Below are 19,501 nucleotides of genomic sequence, written 5' to 3'. Positions count from 1 at the left end.
CGTGGTTTCGCGGGAAGGCTCAGTTTTCAGAAGGAAGACCGAATGATCGATAATGCCCCATTATATCGGAATTACCCCACGTTACGGTATCTGTTAAATAGTGTTCACCCCCTTCTCCCACCATTGTAAGAATTTGGATTCCTTTTCCTTTTTGATTCCTAATATATGAATACAGCTTTTTCCATTTCCCTTTGTGGTCATTACCCTCTTGAAGAATGCCATTCATATAATTGTCTTTTGCTTTCTTTTTCACTCTATTCAGTTCCCTCATTAGCTGTTTTCTACTTTCTCTACTCTCCCTACCTCCTTTGATTTTCTTGTTTACTATTCTACATTTTCTTTTTAATTTTCTTATTTCCCTTGTGTAATAAACAGGGTCTGAGGTCATTTTACCCTTCTTAACAGGTACAAATCTCTTCTCTCCTTCCCAAATGATTCCTTTGAATTTAGCCCAAAGTGTATCCACATTACTCCCTTCACTTATCCAACAACTGAATTGTGATTTAAGGTAAGTCCCAAATTCATCAACTTTAGTTTTTCTGTACAATTTCTTGTCTTGTGTGACCCTCTTATTAAGCCTTTTTGGTACCAGTCCTACATCCATTATTACAGCCTTATGGTAACCTATTCCTTCAATTACCTCAGTTTTATCAACAATTTCCCATGGTTTAATCAAGAATACATCTATTAAAGTATTGAGACGAGTTGGTTCTTGTACTACTTGTGTAAATCCTCCCTCCCAAATTAACTTATTTGCCAGTTTCTGTTCATGGGCTTCACTTGCAGCTCCATTCCATTCAACTTCAGGCAAGTTTAGATCTCCCCCAATTATTACCGTATCATTATTGTTTTTATGAGTATAATCTATTATTTTCTCAAATATTTCCATGTCTCTTTCCTCTCTTCCAGGCCTATATGTTCCTATAATTCCCACCTCCTTCATATTATCACAAACTAATTTTATCCCTAAATAATAAGAGTGGGATTTCAAAGTGTTTTATGCAACAACAATCGGCCAAATTATTCCAAACTTCAAGAAAGTGGCCATGTATTAAATTTATAAGAAAAACTGTTCGCAGGAAATACCAACAGAGCGAATAACTGCAAATATAAGAGAAAAACGTTGGTTCACTAGAGAGACTACCATTTCACGATAGAGGCAACATAGTAATGTATGTATTATTTGTGGTGATACCGAGATTAATTTTCATGTACACATTAACCCATGCTGTCTTCAGAAAAATATATTTGGCCTATCTCTTATACGATATCATGTTAGCGTAGGTTAATGTTGCGAGGGAGGCCTTGGTAAAATAATAAAAAATATTTCCGTGAAATGTAAGCATATTTTTGCGGTTACTTTACAGTTTACTCAGAACATGTCACCTCGTGTACCGATCAACCCTGTGTATTGTCTGGACCTCGCATCTAAAAAGCGCGGAAAGAGAATTACAACAAGGAGAAGAGCTTATAGAGGAACTTTTTCCTATAAAAAGGCACAGGTTTGATGTTGGACCAGTTGAAAGTATCAGAATATCTTAACGTTGCCTATAAATTGTTGTGTCTATATTTATAATATGATCGCGACTACCTCTGTAATATAGCGGTTTGCGCTACTAGTTTCTTTCGTCGGGGGCCCGGGCTTGATTCCCGATACAGACAGAAATTTAAGATTGACATGAGGTTACATGCAGCTCATGTTCATTAGGGGTTGCTTGAAAAGAGTTGCACTCGGGGCAAGAACAGAATTTTAGGTATGTAAAATGCGGTATTTCTGTGAGCTATTGATATTGTGTAATGGAGGCCAATTTCTATAAATACAGTATATTTGTCCACTGCCTTTTTAAATCCATTTCGTGAGGTTGTGACAGAATACTCTAAAATTTCACATTGTGGTCTGTAGTATGATATGTTATTGTTGTTATTATTATTTATTTATTTATTTATTTATTTATTTATTTATTTATTTATTTATTTATTTATTTATTTATTTTTTTATTTTGCACACTTTCGTTGTAATGATATTCAAGCAATTGTACAGATTTTAGGAAATCAAAGCAGAATAAACCTTAATGTAAACTACAGTTTTACGTAGAATTTGAACCCATAAATTTCCGTACAATTCCAGTCGTGGCAAATACCACGGTCTTCTGCATGATCTTGTAGATGTTGGTGTTGACATCCAACTTCTTCAATAATTTGTTTGTAATTGTTAACCTTTGCATTATGTTAAGAGTAACTGTGTATTAAATACTGTAAAAGTACAAATCCGGAATCACTTCCTGCGATTTACTGCTAAGATCCACCGTCTTTTCACATCCATTTCGTAAGGTCGTGAATGAAAGCTCTGTATTACTGTATCTACTAATGCAGGCAAGAACAAGCACATCATTCTGTCGGAACGTTGTGACATTAAAAATAATCATCTGAAGACAGCACTGTAAAATAATTGAATAAATGCATGCAAACGTCACACACTTTCCAGCTTCTTCTGGCGAGCTGTTGATGAAGATGACTCTAAGTAGTTCTCGTGGTATCCACCCGGAGCAGCACAGTGCTATACGCACGGAGCCTCTAGTGTTGACTATGCTAATCAATTTTGCTGGAAACAAGTACAAGTACACTCTGCCAGAAAATATAAAATTTCCATGCGATCGTAAAACGTCGTAGTTGTTCGTATGTGTACAGTTGTGTCTTAATTTGTTATTTTGATTTTCTGAAAGTTTATTTACATGATCTAAGAGATTTGTGACTGTGAAGTATATAATGGCTACTGGAAAGTTGGATTGGGCGAAGTTTGCTGAAGAACAAGAGAAACTAATCACCACGAAGGTAATATGTCAATTCCGCTAAATCACCTAACCTATGAAACATTTGTCACATGTCAGAAGTTCTCTCTTATCATAATTTTTGAATAAACATTACTGATCACTATCGCATATATTTTAATATTTAAAGGTATAGTAACATAAATACAATGTATTCACTATCATATGAGCTTGAGAGTAACGTCTAAATATTTTTTGTAACAATTTTGATTATTTGGGGGACTATTCAAGAAGTGTTGTACTCCTGTGATTTGTTATTGCCTCTGACTTTCCGTCTGTTACACATTTTCTTTTTGATGAAGAGTGTGTTTAGGCTATGGCACTCATTTACATGCGTAATTAATTGCAGAACTTTAGTAGATAATGCAGATCTAGACAGTTTTATTGTCAGTAATATAAACGATTTTGAAGTCAGGTTTATCTTCTTCGTAGTAGTTAGCCCTGTACATAGTGCTCTGTACTGTTTGCTTTCTGGAACAGGACTTTCATTACCGGTAGTTTCTGCCTGGCTAATCATTTTATAATAGTGATAAAATATTTTATTTATTAGAATAGAACTCAAGAAAAGGTCTTATATGTATAGGTTATTTAATTGCATTTGCACATTGAAATTTTCGGTTCCACTTGTCCACATGTGCAACGCTAACTTGTACCCTTACATTGGCATGCTTGTTACTGTTCTAACAAGGTGTACATCCAGTTAGTGTAGGGTCACTTCAGCATCTTAGGACCTCTCGCAAGGTAAATATGGAGGAATAACATTTTAACCTGTTCCAGTTGTTAGTTGCGATATGAGAGGTATGATCAAAATTGAATAAGAGCTGGTGATTTTAATATTTTGTCTATTCAGAGTACCGAGGGAGCTGGCTGTGCGGTTAGGGTCGCGCAGCTGTGAGGTTGCATTTGGGCGATATTGGGTTCGAACCCCACTATTGGCAGCCTTGAAGATGGTTTACAATTTTCACACCAGGCAAATGCTGGGGCTGTACGTTCCCACTCCTTTCCCATCCCATCGTTGCCGTAAGACCTATGTGTTAGTGCAGCGTTAAGCAAATTGTATCTGTTCAGAGTACTGGTATGTCTATAGACTTCAGTACATGTAAACATAAATTTTATATCAAAAATTGAAGTAGAAGCAGTATTAAAACAGTTAAAACCAAAATCTTCAGCAAGCTGATCAATTCATCTTTGCATAACCAAAGGCATTTCTGGTGTTCTCAGAGACCCCTTACACTTCATCATAAACCTGACTGTAACATCACTCAAATTTACTTCAGTTTGGAATGTAACACAATTATATCAAATTCCAAAATCTAGAAATTCCTTTTTAATTAATAACTATTGGCCCTTGGCAATATTATCAGCTGTAGATGAAGTATTAGAGTTCATACTGCACAGAAAAATCTGTGCTTTCCTCTGACCTCTCATTACAGTAAACCAGCTTCAATTTCTTCCTCTACGATCTACAGTTATAAATTTAACTCAAAAAATTTCCAAAGAGGTAAATGAAGGGGATCAGATGGACATAGTATTCACCAAATTTGAAAAGGCTTTTGACAAAGTTGATCACAATATACTTTTAAATAAACTGTGTGTTTTTGAATTTTACAGCCCCTTACTTTGTTTCTTCAACATATACGTGAATGGCAGGAAACATTTCATAACTTAACGGTCTATTTATTTATGTCAGAAGTACACAATATGAAACATGAAAACAAAAGAAAGAAGCGAGAAATGGACATAAGTACACAAATACGTGTTCATCAAGTGACTTAAACAGTTCCCGCCCAAAACTTAGTCGCCTTTAGAGCACTGGAATTACGTAGCTTGAGTCAAATCACTCGTTGTACATCTGGATGGACACAACGGACAACATAAGAGATGTTGTGTTGTTTGAAATTTGCCACAATCACATAGAACTGTCTTAGTCAGAAAACGCCACTTAATTAAGAACTAGTATTAGGTTTAATGGTCCACCCAGTCAACCTAATACTACTTCTTAATCAAGCTGTATCATACGGATCTATATGATGAAGTTTGTAAATTGCAAAACTGCCACTTACATAAGTTGTCCCTTGTACTATCTGCGCACTTTTTAGTGATAGATTTACAACCTAGTGCTGAAGTGGTTGACTTCGGTTATCTTCGAGATTCGTATTGGCAACATTTGAAACACAAACTAAGAATCGCTTATCATCGCTGTGCGACATCTGGCGTACACTTTAAGTACTCGTACTGTTGTTGTTTACACAGCAAAGCCAAACTATAGAATTCATGCCAGGAACACGTTTCGCAACGGGAAATGTTATATAGTATTATATATTGTGTGTGCGACACAGTTGTTTGCTTAAAATAATAAAGGTTTATAAAATTCATATCAATCGATCATATTATCGATTCAATTCAGATTTCATTTCCATTCCATTGGCAGTATTAACGGAACCCTTCTTACTTCTCCAACGAGTACAAAAATCTATCACTAAAAAGTGCGCAAACTATACTTGCAACTTCATCTAGCAGTCTCTTTGGGGACTTTGAAATTGGCCACTTCTCTGTGTGGCCAGGAGGTATAGTACGCCCACCTTTTAGTGATACGTGCACACCCTAGTGCTGAATCGGTCGATCTCGGTTATCTTCGAGATTCGTATTGGCAACCTTTGAAACACAAACTACGAATCGCTTATGCATCGTTGTGCGACATCTGGCGTACACGTTACGTACTAGTACTGTTGTTGTTTACACAGCAAAGCCAAACTATAGAATTCATGCTCTAGAATTCGCATCACCGGGCGAGTTGGCCGTGCGCGTAGAGGCGCGCGGCTGTGAGCTTGCATCCGGGAGATAGTAGGTTTGAATCCCACTATCGGCAGCCCTGAAAATGGTTTTCCGTGGTTTCCTATTTTCACACCAGGCAAATGCTGGGGCTGTACCTTAATTAAGGCCACGGCCGCTTCCTTCCAACTCCTAGGCCTTTCCTATCCCGTCGTCGCCATAAGACCTATCTGTGTCGGCGCGACGTAAATCCCTTAGCAAAAAAAAAAAGAATTTGCATCGAGAAATGTTATATGATGTTAAATACTGTATGTGTAACACAGTTATTGGCGTAAGGTAATAAATGTTTAGAAAATTCATATTGATCGATCACATTATCAATTCAATTCAGATTTCATTTCCATTCAGTTGGCAGTATAACCAGAACCGGGAGAGCTCCCTCGTTACTCCTCAACACCGTACAAAGGAATATTGCTAAAAGGTGCGTGGACTATAGAGATTCCTGGCATTCTCTATCATGAATGCAGTGTTAATTTTGAAATTCTACAGGGTTCAAACCTAGGACCATTGCTATTTTCAGCTGTTATAAATTACTTAGCCTACCTGAAGGGATTACTTACTCCCATAATCTACTAAGCTGAAGATTTTGAAATTTTTCAGCCCATTCACTTTATTGTAGATTGTTCCGAGTTCCAACATGTTCCAGACAAAGTAACACAATGGACCTTGGAAAAATAAACTTCATTTTAACACACCCAAGTGTGTGTTGATGTCTTTTACTTGTAACAAAAATCTTTTCAGATATTTGTACAAATTAGAAGTGGAGTCACTGCAACCAGTAGCAGAAAAAAAAAAAAAGAGAGAGAGAGAGAGAGACTTTGGAGTAATGTTTGACTGTGAGCTAACTTTCATCCTCCATTAAATAGGAACATTAGCAAAAGTTACCAAAACTTGGTTTTATAAAGAGAAAAGTAAATCCTTTCATTAAAATTAATGTGTATTCATTTATACAATGCTGTTGTATGACGAAAACTTGAATATGCAAGACAGATTTGGAATCCGGGCTGTAAAATTCACATTAAAAACATAAAACAAATTCAGAAAAGCTTTCTCGGATTCTTGCATCTTAAAACAACAGGCACTTACCTCTTCATGGACTCTTATGAGGAATTACTACTAAATTTTGATATGATTATTTTGGAGTTGAAGGCAGGTGGATTATATGACATTTTTATACAAAAGTGTAAGTGCAACACTTAAAAATCTGCTATTCCTTTCACTTCTCAATTTCAATTACCCTGCATTGGATCAAGGTCAATTGTAGCATTAAAGAACCCCATAGCAAGAACTGCTTTACACAATTTACCTTTACACAGGCTGTGCAGTGTGTATAACAGTCCTGTTCATGAAAACTAGATCCTAGATTTTAGTACTCGTCTCCACCAATTTATGTTGTTTCAGAATTTCCATAAGCACTCCATAGTTAATGGAAATGTTGTCCATCTATAGTTCTGATAACTTCTGTATATCGTGTGATTCAGCTGCCACTTCGAGTGTAGTTTTATGCAACCTGCAATATTAATTGTGTCCTGAAAACATCTGCCCTGCCGGTATACTCAGATAAGACAACTGGGATATCTTAGTATTTACCGCCTCACCATTGTAGGGCGCCATGGTATTATACTCGTATTAAACATTGTAAGGCATGTGTCTGCCTTCTAGATCATATGAACCTGAAATGCTGGCGAAACACTAAATTAATATTGTGACCGCAGGAAACCTAATACATGCTATACAGTGTGCCGTATGGAACTCTTAAGACTCGGCGGAGAGGGCTTATGTGTGAGGTGGGAGGTTCGAGTCCAGGGTGAATATCCCATATTTTAAAAATATTTGTTTAGTATGTACCGCTCATAATGTAAGTTCAGTAACCGCTTTCATGCAAATTGTGTGTGAATGAATGTGTTTGTGGCCCTAAGAAGGGTCGATTAGTTAGCAGACCGGAAATTATAGAAACACAACTGCCCTGACATTGTTTTATTACAGCAAATGCTTGTTTATGCACAACCGGACCCAGTGTCCAATAGATCGTCTCGCGCACTGGTGTATTGCTCGGTAGGCATCTGTGATGAGTTGCCGGAGCTGGTCGGGGTTTTCTGGCGCTTGAGTGTAAAATACGTTCTTCAAATGCCCGCACAAGAAGGTCTTAACGGCATTAGAAGTGCAGGTAGCGTGGGGCCGTCCAATGACCCTCAAAAAAATAAGGTCAAGTCAGGCAATCTCCCGAGATTCCACACCACACATTCACTCCCCAACATACTTGATAGGCCGCCTGCCGCACCCAGTGAGGATTGTCCGGACTCCAATAGTGCATGTTGTGGCGATTGACATTCCCATGATTGTGGAAGCGTGATTTTTCCAAGAACAAGATGTATGATATGAATGCTGCATCATTATCCAGTCTGTTAAATAGCCACTAACAGAATTCCATTCGAGCTTCAAAATCCTGCCCATGGAGCCCTTGGTGTAGCTCAAGATGATATGGGTGAATTCAATGTTCATACGGTATTCGCCAAACAGATGGCTGACTGGTGTTCACCTGTTGTGCAATTGCCCTTTTTCTGATGTGTGGATTATTACAAGCTGCCTCCAGAACGGCCTCTTCTGTTTCACCCGATGTAGCAGGCCTATTGCGGACTGGTGGCTGCTTGGAAATCACGCCTGTTGTACTTAGGCCTCTTTCAACACGGCAGAGTGTCATTGCAGCCGGGTGTCATCTCTCAGGATACTGTTCCTGGTACAGATGTAGTGCCTTGCACGCATTATGTCTTGCTTTCGCATAAACGATGATGCAAGTGTAATGGACTAGTATGTATGTTGGGTATTCAGCCCGAAGGCTGGTTTGATCCTCTGCAGATCTGCCAACAGCTGTCATAAATAGCCTAGGCGTCACTGAAGAGGAGTACTAGGGAAATGAGGAGTGAGGTAGTTTCTCGTTGCTTTCCTCAAATGGACTAGTATTTAGAAACAATTCTCTAAACCCATGGGTAAATAGTGAAAATATCAAGCTTGATTAGTAGGTGTTATTGTTGTTGTTATTGTTATTATTGGGTCGTTGCATAAGTTTGTGCGGTATTCTTTTGGGTTGGCAACAGTGTGGCGGCGCGAAGGAATTGCTTATCGTTATTCCTTTGTTTTAACTGAGTTTAGAGTTTCTGCTTTGTAAAACACAGGTTTTCTTGATTGTAATCATATTATTTGTGTATATTTCAGACAAATGGATATAGAACGTCAAGTTTAGAAAAGTGAGCATTTCAGACACATTTTACTCTGGGTTTAACTGAGATTCCAGTGCAACAGGAGCTGCGAGCACAATTTGTGAAGTGTACAGGAATGGAGCAATTGCTGAAAGAATGGCACAAAAATGGTTTTCCCACTTTCGAGCAGGACGTTTGACTTGTCTGATGATTCACATTCTGGAAGATCTTCAGTTTTTACAGAAATCACTTGAATGAGTTGCTTCATGAGAATCCTCGTCAGACAACGCAGGAAATGGTGCAAGTTTTTTAATATGATCAGTCAGCTATTGTACACCATTTGCATTCAATGGGTAAGGTACAGCAATTGAAGACAAAGACATCAACCAGTCTTATTGCTCCATGATAACGCTTGTCCGCATGCAGCGCAATTGACCAAAGGTGTGATTGCTGAACTTGGCTGGGAACCTCTTTCCCCTGACCTCGCCTCCTCAGATTTCCATCTTTTTCACTCTCTTACTAACCACATTCAGGGGCAAGTGTTTCCTGACAAAGCTTCTCTTGACTAATGGCTAACAGATTTCTTCCAGTCAAAACTAAAACAGTTCTACTACCTGCTACCTGAATGTTGGCAGGAGGCCATAGAGAGTGGAGGTGAATACATCACTGAATGATTGTGAGTGAGTTACATTATGTGACAGTGACAGTAAAATAAAATAAAGTATAAGAACCGCACAAACTTATGCATCGACCTATTATTATTATTATTATTATTATTATTATTATTATTATTATTTACATAGTTATGTACAGACTTTTTTTTTGTATAAATCGTGCTCATATCATTTATTGTTTGTGTGTTGTATGATCTGTCTTGTGTAACAAAACGTGGTGTTATGTCACGAGACATCTGCTGTATGTATATTAATAAGACTGTATTTAATGTAAGAACGTGTAATTAATAGTATAGGCCTATAATTTATTACTACCTGTAAATATGATGTATAAATTCAATGTAATGTTGTGCAGCACAGGGTAATAGTCCAGAACAAAGCATTTTTGTCACTAGAGCTTTATAAACTTTCTATTCATTTGTACGTAGGTTATTGGAGACTCGAGAAAATTTGAGAAAACATGTTGTGTCATACTTTTCTAGAAGCCTGGCCAGGAAAGGTATATAAAGAGATGGTGTAGAGTTGTTAGGACAAGTTTCTAGTGAAAGTTGTTAAGTTAGGTGTGTGAACTCATGTTGTGATTTGATTGTGTTGGTAGTTGATTGACATGCTAATGTGTCAGTCTCCTTCTTCTTGTTCGTAGCAGTGTTTTGTTCAAGATACCAGTTCATTAGTGTGTGTGTGTATAACGTGTATATGATTTGCAAATAAAACACTGTACACAATTGACAGCATTTCGTGTGTGCGCCTTTGTAGTTACGACAATGAGGAGCGTGTCAACGTATTCCTCTGTGAAAAACATGCCGAATGACAGAAGAGGATATATTCATGCCCTAACTAGCGGAATATGGACAGGGCACAAGGTGAATAACAGCATCGTTCTACTGGTTGAATGTAGCAAACGTGGGCCTGTGTTTACACCGATGCAAAAAATATTTGAACGATGCCGATGGCACACCCCGTCTACGCTACACTGCTGGGAACATGCTGGTAGTATGACGAGAGTACTGTACATACGCCGTACGGTTTGGTGTTTTAAGGCATTCATTACTGCACTGTTACCTAGTTTTATGCGTTGATTCCCCTCTTCGTTGCACCCAGTCACGAGGCACAACACATTAACATAGTTACATGGTTCAAGGATGTTGCTCACTGATCTCTATACCTGGATGGCTGGTAGCTTGGGTAGCAGTAAGCCGAATAGAAGATGACTGGCGTAGTAAGATAGCAGCGAGCGCATGGTGCAATAGACCACGAGGAGCGCGCTTGCTTTGTTTATGCTTAGTTCAGTGACGCCAGGCCTCTTGATTGTAGTTCCACGAGTGTTCTGTGCTGTGTTATTGCAAAGTAAATAGTAGTGTATTTTACGAATTTAGGTTCGTTGTCTTGTAGTATACTTGTGGATTACAAGATTCAATTTAAATATGTATGTGTTTATCTGAAATATGAATGAAGAAACATTCTACGGGGTATTAACATACCGCATTGTTCAGCTTATGGATGTACAAACAGAACCGATCAGCAGAAGGAGAAATCATTTCATCGGGGAGTTTTATACTGTACATAAGAATCTTCCTAGGGTAGTCTTTTGAGTTTTAGGTTTATTGTATCTTTTTTCGCATATTCCGGGAGCAAAATGGCAATTAATTTTTGTAGGTTTCCTTTCTCGAGACCCGAACTTCTAAGATCATGGATTAGGAGTATCAGACGGGAGAATTGGGAGCCTTCTAAAACAGCTGTTCTCTGCTCGGATAACTTAGAGGAAGACTGTTTTGATAGAAATGGACAACTTTACACCTTAGAAGTGATGTACAGCCAACTGTTTTCAATTTTACTGAACATTAACTGCAAGTAAAGATTTACTTATATTTTTTATTTCTCATAATTAAACTGACGGTTTCGATGAAATAATTGACGTGACCTTATTACAATCTTAGAAAATGAAGTCTGGAGGAATTCTAGACCTTATTTACATCAGTAATAATTGTGGGCTTCAGACACTGGAGTGGTGGGAGAAGGGAAAGTGTGGTGGGTGTTTGGGGCTATCCCATTATACTATTCTGGTATTTGGGACTCTTTTAACTGGTGTTACATATTTCTGATGATGACTATCAATATCGCTTTGCTAGCTGAATTTAATTAAAGAGGTCTGTAATAGTAAATTAAGCTGCAGGTAATGTGATATATTGACAAGTTTTGAATATTTGCTGGTTTTATAAATGTGTACATTTGCTTCAATGATATTTTAATTTAATAATATGCACGTTATTTTATGGAAACAGGAAACAGAAATTCATTATCAAGCACCGATTACGATATGTCGAATCTAGGCCTGTATAGTGAGCTACGTTTATAGGTACATCATTTTAAGAATGCATAATTTCGTGGCATACATGTATACAATTTACAGCAATGTTTCCAGAAACTGGTTTTCACTCGTATTGTGTTACCAATCGCTAATTGCATGTATTCAGCACCTAAGTTAATATTTGTCAGCCGTTATTATACACTCATGTTTATTGCTATCCCGGAGACTTAGTGACCTCGGAATGACTTGTCATTGATCCCAATGTCCTTATGCTTTGAGTGAACATGTCTCTATATTTTTAATTATTCCAATGCGCCGTTAATTGCAACTTAAAATTGACCATATTATCATTGTTTCCCCATAAGGAGAGCTCTAGGTTGGGTACGCCAACATTGCGAACCGCGCGCTCAACTTGGCGTACTTTCTCCTGCAGCGGAGACCTGCCATCAGCGATCCGTGTATAGAGATCAGTGATGTTGCTACGTGATTTCAAGGCGTCATGTTTTGCGAGCGAACAATATAACCTGTCGGTAGGGTTCAGAATCGTGTACAAGATGTGCTCGCTGGACATTAATACCTTACAGTACACCTGCAGAGGAATAGCCACCTTATAACCATGTTGCACATTAGTTGGGTTGCATAAAACTACATTGGAAGGGGCAGCTGAATCACACGGTATAATGTAGATGAAAAATTCACAGCCTATTTCTAGTCATTCGACCAGGTCAGGGATGGAATGAATGAATGTGCTGGCTGCTGAAGCCTGTCACACTCCTCTGGGGCAGTTATTACCGACTGACAGATGAAATGATACTGGAGAGTGTTGCTGGAATGTATTTTGAAATGCAGTTATTTCTGCTTCCCCCATTTGGAGGCTGCCAAAAAGAAAAAAAAGAAAAAAAAAAGAAAAAAAAAAGCAAAGTCACCTCCGTACAGGCCAGGAAGGCCCTTGGAGGAGTTGGAAGGTAAAGGCTTCCACCATTGTTAACCTCAGCACGTGATGGGGTAGAGTGGTTAGGTTTACACCCGGCCGCCTTTGCCCCCAGGAATTAACCTGGTATTCATTTTTTGTGTAGGCTGAGTGAACCTCAGGGCCATATGCACCTCCGGAAGTGGAAATCTCGTATCTTAAATTTTACGACTTCCTGACGGGGATTTGACCAAAAAGACAAAGTTTACATAAAAATTTGATTAATAATTACAAGGGTCGTTTAAAATATGTCTATATATGATAGGTATACCATAGTACAGCCTACTTAATAATAATAAATTGTATCAGTCAATCATTTTGAAATCCATGAGGAATTCCTCATAGGACAAAGATATAGTTAAGAGTATAAACGATCTTTTACTATTGCTAATGATCCTTTCAGGGCTGCATAGTATGGAATTGTAGGTTCATATATATCACATTCTCCTTGTGTTCATCATGTGGTTGAGTGGATGATGCTTCGGTTCTAATTGTGGGCTCTATTATTGAAACCCGTAGTGTCCTGTACAGCTCATTGGAATCATAGGTGCCTGTCTACCTCATTAAAATCACTTTTAAAGGTCGCATCGTTGGTAGTAGTATGGGCGATGGGGATCGGGCAGCGTCCGGCTAGAACGGAACCCGCGAAAGAGCACCTGGAAAACAAAGGGAAGGCTGAACAGGAGCCAGGCCCCCGTGAAAAGGCCCTCTCAACTTGCAGAGAGAATTGGAGATATGGACGCGACGCTGGAGTAATCAAACACGCCCCGAGGTGTGGCTTATTTTACCAGGGATCCAAACTAACAGAAGGAACTTCCGGTTTTTTATGCACATTTCACGGGTGCCAACGTCGAATTTTGGCGCGTAAAAATTATATTTTGATCCAGACATGGGAAAATTATGAGAGGCACACTAATGAATAGAGCTGAATTTTCTGCATATCCTAGACTAAAAATATGGAATACTTTATTCAGGGGACGAAAGGAGGTCACCAGATGTCTAGCCGTGACATATCGCAAACGCATGTGAACGAGAAAGTGTCCCCCAAGCTAAGAGTCGCGCTCAAAATTGACTCCACCCCCCAGATGACGCTAATGGAATAATTAAAAGCGGGAAGCAAATTACGTGAAAACTGCCGATCGTCGGGAGAGCACACTTGGTTCAAATAAGAGAAGAAAGAGTGGGTTACAATATGCACCATTTAAATGTTTTGAATTCCTGGAATGAAAGGAGCTGCTGTCCTTAATGAAGCATGAATCGTTTACGCCCATTGTCTTCCGGGGTGTAGACCATAAAAAGCTGAGCTGACCCTCGCTGGACACAGTTCTTGGCGGGTCGTTGTGAGGGGACAGTGTGTCCTGTTGTGGTCTAGTTTTATAGTCCGAAACCTAGTGATCGCATACTAAGACAGTGTTATTGTGTCCGTCACGGCCGTGAAGTAGAAGGCCTTTGTGAAGTGTGGACGGGAAGCCAAGCGAGCCTAGGCGAATGTCTCTGTGCCGCATGTCATTAAATAAGCTGCAAGCATAATTTATAAACGAGTAGCGGGTTTCGGCTATATACAATGCCGGCCTAAATGAGTCCGTGATATTAGTAAATTGGTATCACCCAAATTGCTACTCTAAGTCAGGGTGCTCAAGTCTCGTAAGCCACCCTATTCCTGCTGTGAACGCACCCGCTGTGATTAGAATGACTTGCTTGTTCGTGGTGTAAACTCTGTGTGCGTGTCGCAGTAAATAGAGGACCGTGTGATGAGTGGTGAAGTGTTACCCATTTGGATTACTCTGAGATTTCAGCTGTGAACGAGCTCTCCAGGATGTCGGACTTGTGTGGACCAGGGTTGGAGGCAGCACGCCCGTCTCCAGCGCCGAGGCCATGCAGCAGTAAGCGCCGCCATGGGTCTCCCGTGGAAGGAAGAACCACGGCCACCAAACAGATAAGCCTCCCAACCACGCTTGAAAAGACCGAGTATAACATGCTGTCTAGTGTATCTATTGGAAGTTTAAGAACTTCCAAGGTGCTTTTGATAAGTTTGTTAGTATCAGTTAGGAAACTCGCAGGTATTCGATGTAAAGGTGTAGTGTGGAATTTGTAGATCAAAGATGGGCATATGTAGGTTGATAGCACATTCAATTTCTGGTGTGGTTGCAGTAGTGGAGTTGATGCTAATTCGTCTAGTTTACTCTCAGGTTTTTCCATTGTTAATTTAGCATCAAATATAGTAGCATTGTGATAGTTTACTCTGAGGTAGCAGATTGTCTCTGCAGGATTTATAGATGTAATTTTATTGTAACCCTCTAATGTTAGAGATTGGTAGGTAGGACTACCTTTTACTATGGAAATGGACTTAGATTTGTTGACATTGATTGGTAGGCCAATTTCTTTGAATCTCTTGATGGCCATTTCAGTGATCTTTCTAGCTGAAGTCTCGTTTTTTGTTACAATCAACATATCGTCAGCAAAGCCTTGACATTGATTGGTAGGCCAATTTCTTTGAATCTCTTGATGGCCATTTCAGTGATCTTTCTAGCTGAAGTCTCGTTTTTTGTTACAATCAACATATCGTCAGCAAAGCCTAGAATGGTTACATTAGGAAGGCCTGGCATTATACAATATCCATGTTCTTCCTGGAACTCTGTTGATGAAAGTTCTTCTAAAATGGGGTCGGTTGCAATGTTGTAAAGCGGCGGTGCTAAGGGCGAACCCTGCATTATATCTTTATTGAGAACAGTTGGTTTGGTCTTCTTGTGATGGGATTCGATTTGTGTAGTAGCATTATCAGTTTGTGGGCGTGGAGCTAACCACTCTACCCCTTCAGGTGCCAAGGTTATGGATAGTGGAAGCCTTTACCTTCCACCCCTCAAAGGGCCTTCATGGCCTGTACGGAGATGACTTTGCTTTGCTTTTATTATTAGTTTGTAGTACCATTATTAGATCAGACAGTTTCGATGGTAGGACAAGGGAGGAGAAGGCATTCTTTAAGTGTTTATGCTCTACGTTGTCAAAGGCCTTAGTGATATCCAGGAAAACCAGGTTACAGTCTACCTTTTGTTGTTTGGCTGATGTCAGAATAGATTCCAAGATTGAAGTGTCAGTGCTAGCAGAGTTTGTGAAATCATGTTGATTTTCATTAAAGCTCACATAGCTATGTAGTCGTGTATCTAATATGCTCTCTATTACTCTTCTCACTCGTGAATAGATGGTTACTTGTCTCCAGTTATCGAGATCCATGGGGTCTCCTCCCTTATGGATAAACACGGTTCTAGCTCTCTTAAGAATCTTGGGCACCAGTGTTCTTGTTAACGTGGTTGTTGCAATCAATGCTATAATTTCATAACACGTGTCATGTTTAAGTGCCCTCATCAATATATAGTCTGGGCCAGGGGATATGTCTACGGCTATTTTGTTGATTGCGCACACTACTTCTTGTTTAGAAATGGCCATATTCCTTGTATCTTCTAATTCTACATATTCTGCTTCTTTCCAAATCATTAGGGATTGAAACACGAGAGGAAAAGTACTTCTGTATTTTATTTACATCTACCATACAGACCTCTTTGATGTCATTGATTGCCGCACATATCGCTTTTCGTCTCTTGTTGTAGTATAGGAGTTTAGTTTTTTGGTACTCATACTTCTCACGGCGCTTTAATCTATCTCTCTTGGTTGCCCTTTCTGGATTGCTTGATTGTGTAAATTTACGTGGATTATTAAGTAACTTTTTTCTCCGCCGTATCTCATAAAATTTAACTGCCAGGTGTTTTGGACTGCGAAGCTGATGCACGGCTTTGGATAAGAATTCCATGACAGGGAAAACTGGAGTTCCCGTAGAAAAACCTGTCCTGCCTCCACTTTGTCCAGCACAAATCTTACATTGAGTGTCCGGGATTTGAACCACGGAATCTGGCGATGAGAGGCCACCATGCTGCAGCCTGAGCCACTGAGGCTTTCTGAATAATGTAGGCCTAGATAATTAATGATAATATTGTGTGAATAGAGTAGTTGTTAGAAGTTTGTTAGTTTACAACAAATGTATGTTAATATGGTGTCATTCTGTTGGTTAAAATAGCTCTACTTAATTTGGTTATATATTGATATAAAACAGATAATTCATGTTACTGTACAGTATGGGAGGGCATGATTCCCAAGGGCTTCCATCAATTTACCGTGACATTCTCTCACATTTCTCCCCCAGAGAACACCTATTTTGATATATGTGCATTGCTCAATGTGGGTTAGTTCCATTTCACATGATGCACGACTTATTTCACAGCACACTCTGTGCTACCACCAGCAATGACAGAGCTATCTGTTGTTGTGAATACAAACTATGCCTGCATAGCTTCCACATAACAAATAGCAGTTTGTGATCTGTTCACCTGTCTGCCAGAAAAAGATAGTTGCAATGACTTTTGCCCCAACCTTCGTAATGCATGTATGTATTGTACCTTCCCCTGTCCCTGCTTGGCCTAGCTCAGCGGAGACTCTGCATGGTGCGTCCGAAAAATGGGTTGGAAAAAAAAATGTCTAACTAAAATTATCATAACGTACTGGGACAGGTTCTAGAATACATCTTCGTGAATGAGAACTTGCCATGATAAAGGGATAAAAACATAGTTTATTAAACCAAAAACATAAGAGTTCAAATTCAAAACAATGGAAACTATTCCCCAATGAAAATCACAAAATAATACACTGCAAAATTACAGTTTAAGTTTGACACCAATGGTTGTTCAGCATATGCGGGTCACGAACCCAGGCATAGAAAATGTTATAAATTATGGAACATTAAGTTAATTTGATTTTGCGGAGATCGAGATAAATTGACTGATAATTTAGCCCATGGGCTTCAATTACATACCGTCTCTTTACATGTCACATGGTAATTGATTCAAATTACAGAGGCCTTCTTACTCTAATTCCAAATTAGTCCAATACGCACATAAAATTAAACACTCATTTGGGACTTGTCCTAAAATCACCCTTCCAAAAGAACACTGGCTCTATTGGGGGCCGTGATACCACATGCAATGGACAGAGATGTGAAATCTCGCAAACTAATTAAAGCCAGCAGGCTTTGAAAAGCTAAACAATGTATATAGTCTATAACATTTCACATATATAGGACGTTTCAATAGCAATGAACACAAATAAACCCTTTCTGGAAATCAAATCACACCACACACTAGGCACTGAACCTGTAAAAGACATACATAAATATTTACACTGGTCTTTGATGGAAAGAGCGGATATCGCTCCCACGATCTGTGAAACATCGGGTTAGTCAATGGACTGCACTCTAACACGCAAGCATTCCTTCCGGCCTCACTTTTCCAAACATGAATCAGCTGATCTTTGCTTGTGTGGTTCAGGCAACCGTGTCCGTGCTACCCACCTTCAAGTAACGGGACTGTGCATAAACTATTACTCAAGGCCTTGTCCTCAGCTGGGACACACAAATTCCTTGCTGCCCAGTGGACAAAACACGGCCTTCTGGCCTTCAAAAATAATCATTTGTCTGACAACATAGGCTAGGGTCACACTTGCATAGCCATGTAAATCTCATCCGAAAAGCCTGGCTGCTTCCTTTAATCATTCGGCATCCCAGAATCATCATATTATAGCTCGGCCTCACACTGCACAGTCCCGGCTCAATTCTGGAGCACAGTTTAGGTTAGCCTCCTACTTTCTGTAAATGATCCTAAATTCAGTGGCGGTTAACACTGCTTGGATGAGCTAAAGTAAAGATTGCAAAACTCTCTTGTATTACTGAATATGGTAAACTATTGTTTATCACGTACTCACGGAAGATACACACCGTACAAATGTCTTCGACACACTTTAGAGCGGTTACACTCACGCTTTCCCTTTTATAATCTGAGGGGATTGACACACGCAACAGTGATTGCCCGGCTAACAAGTAGCTCCGTTTGTGTGCAGCCAGCTACCCCATATCGGATATTTCAAATACATCATAATTACACAAAACAGGCACAATTACTGGGTTATAAAGGCTCAGCTCCATAAATGTGAACGGGAATTGTTCTCATCATGGATCTGTGGGATTTGGCTTTGTGACTTACATACGGGATCAAATTCAAATGATTCCAGACCTGGATATATTGTGGTGTTTGGTACATCCCCAAGTTCAAGTCCCTCGCTCTTTCTCTTTCTTGGGTGGTTTCCTTTCTCTGTCAGTGGCTAGCATACCCGAGCCAGTGATGGGGTTTATACAAGTAAAATTAAAGCATCCTGCCTTGCTTCAGTTGCTTCAACTGAGGGAACGCACCACACCCCACTTGCTACAGGTTCGACACGCTTATACTCACAGCCACCCAGCATTCCTAAGTTCGTTCCTTGGCACTAAATTCAAAATAGTCCACAATGTTACATCTTTTCAATTGGACCGTGATATGATGCAGTTCAGTATGTACAGTATGTGTGATATAAAAGAACCGTCACCACCACCATGGTATGCTTGGTCTGTTAAACAGTTGACATCATAATCTATCCTTATCAACCAAGTTTCTTGCTTACCATCAGAATGCTTCCTTCATGATACAGGGTGATTTGTATAAACCAGATTATCTTTGAGATAAATAATCTGGTGTCATTTAAGTCCAGTGATCTTGGAGGCAATGTAGATTACGTTGTCCTCAAAGATACTGCTGATCAGAGTGAGAGACTCAGTA

General features: G+C 39.4%; 1 protein-coding gene across 1 annotated transcript in view; it reads left to right on the top strand.

Annotated features, from left to right (window-relative positions):
* Positions 1–2,664: 2,664 nt before the first annotated feature.
* Dbp80 (putative ATP-dependent RNA helicase Dbp80) overlaps positions 2,665–19,501 on the top strand; it is a 152,565-nt gene continuing 135,728 nt past the window's right edge. The window contains exon 1 of the mRNA XM_067150554.2: positions 2,665–2,832. Coding sequence (XP_067006655.1) covers positions 2,767–2,832 — 66 coding nt within the window. The 5' untranslated portion in view covers positions 2,665–2,766. The remainder of the gene's footprint in view (positions 2,833–19,501) is intronic.

Source organism: Anabrus simplex, chromosome 6 (assembly GCF_040414725.1).
Source record: "Anabrus simplex isolate iqAnaSimp1 chromosome 6, ASM4041472v1, whole genome shotgun sequence".
In the NCBI taxonomy this organism is placed as follows: domain Eukaryota; kingdom Metazoa; phylum Arthropoda; class Insecta; order Orthoptera; family Tettigoniidae; genus Anabrus; species Anabrus simplex.
This window is presented reverse-complemented; position numbering and strand designations above follow the sequence as displayed.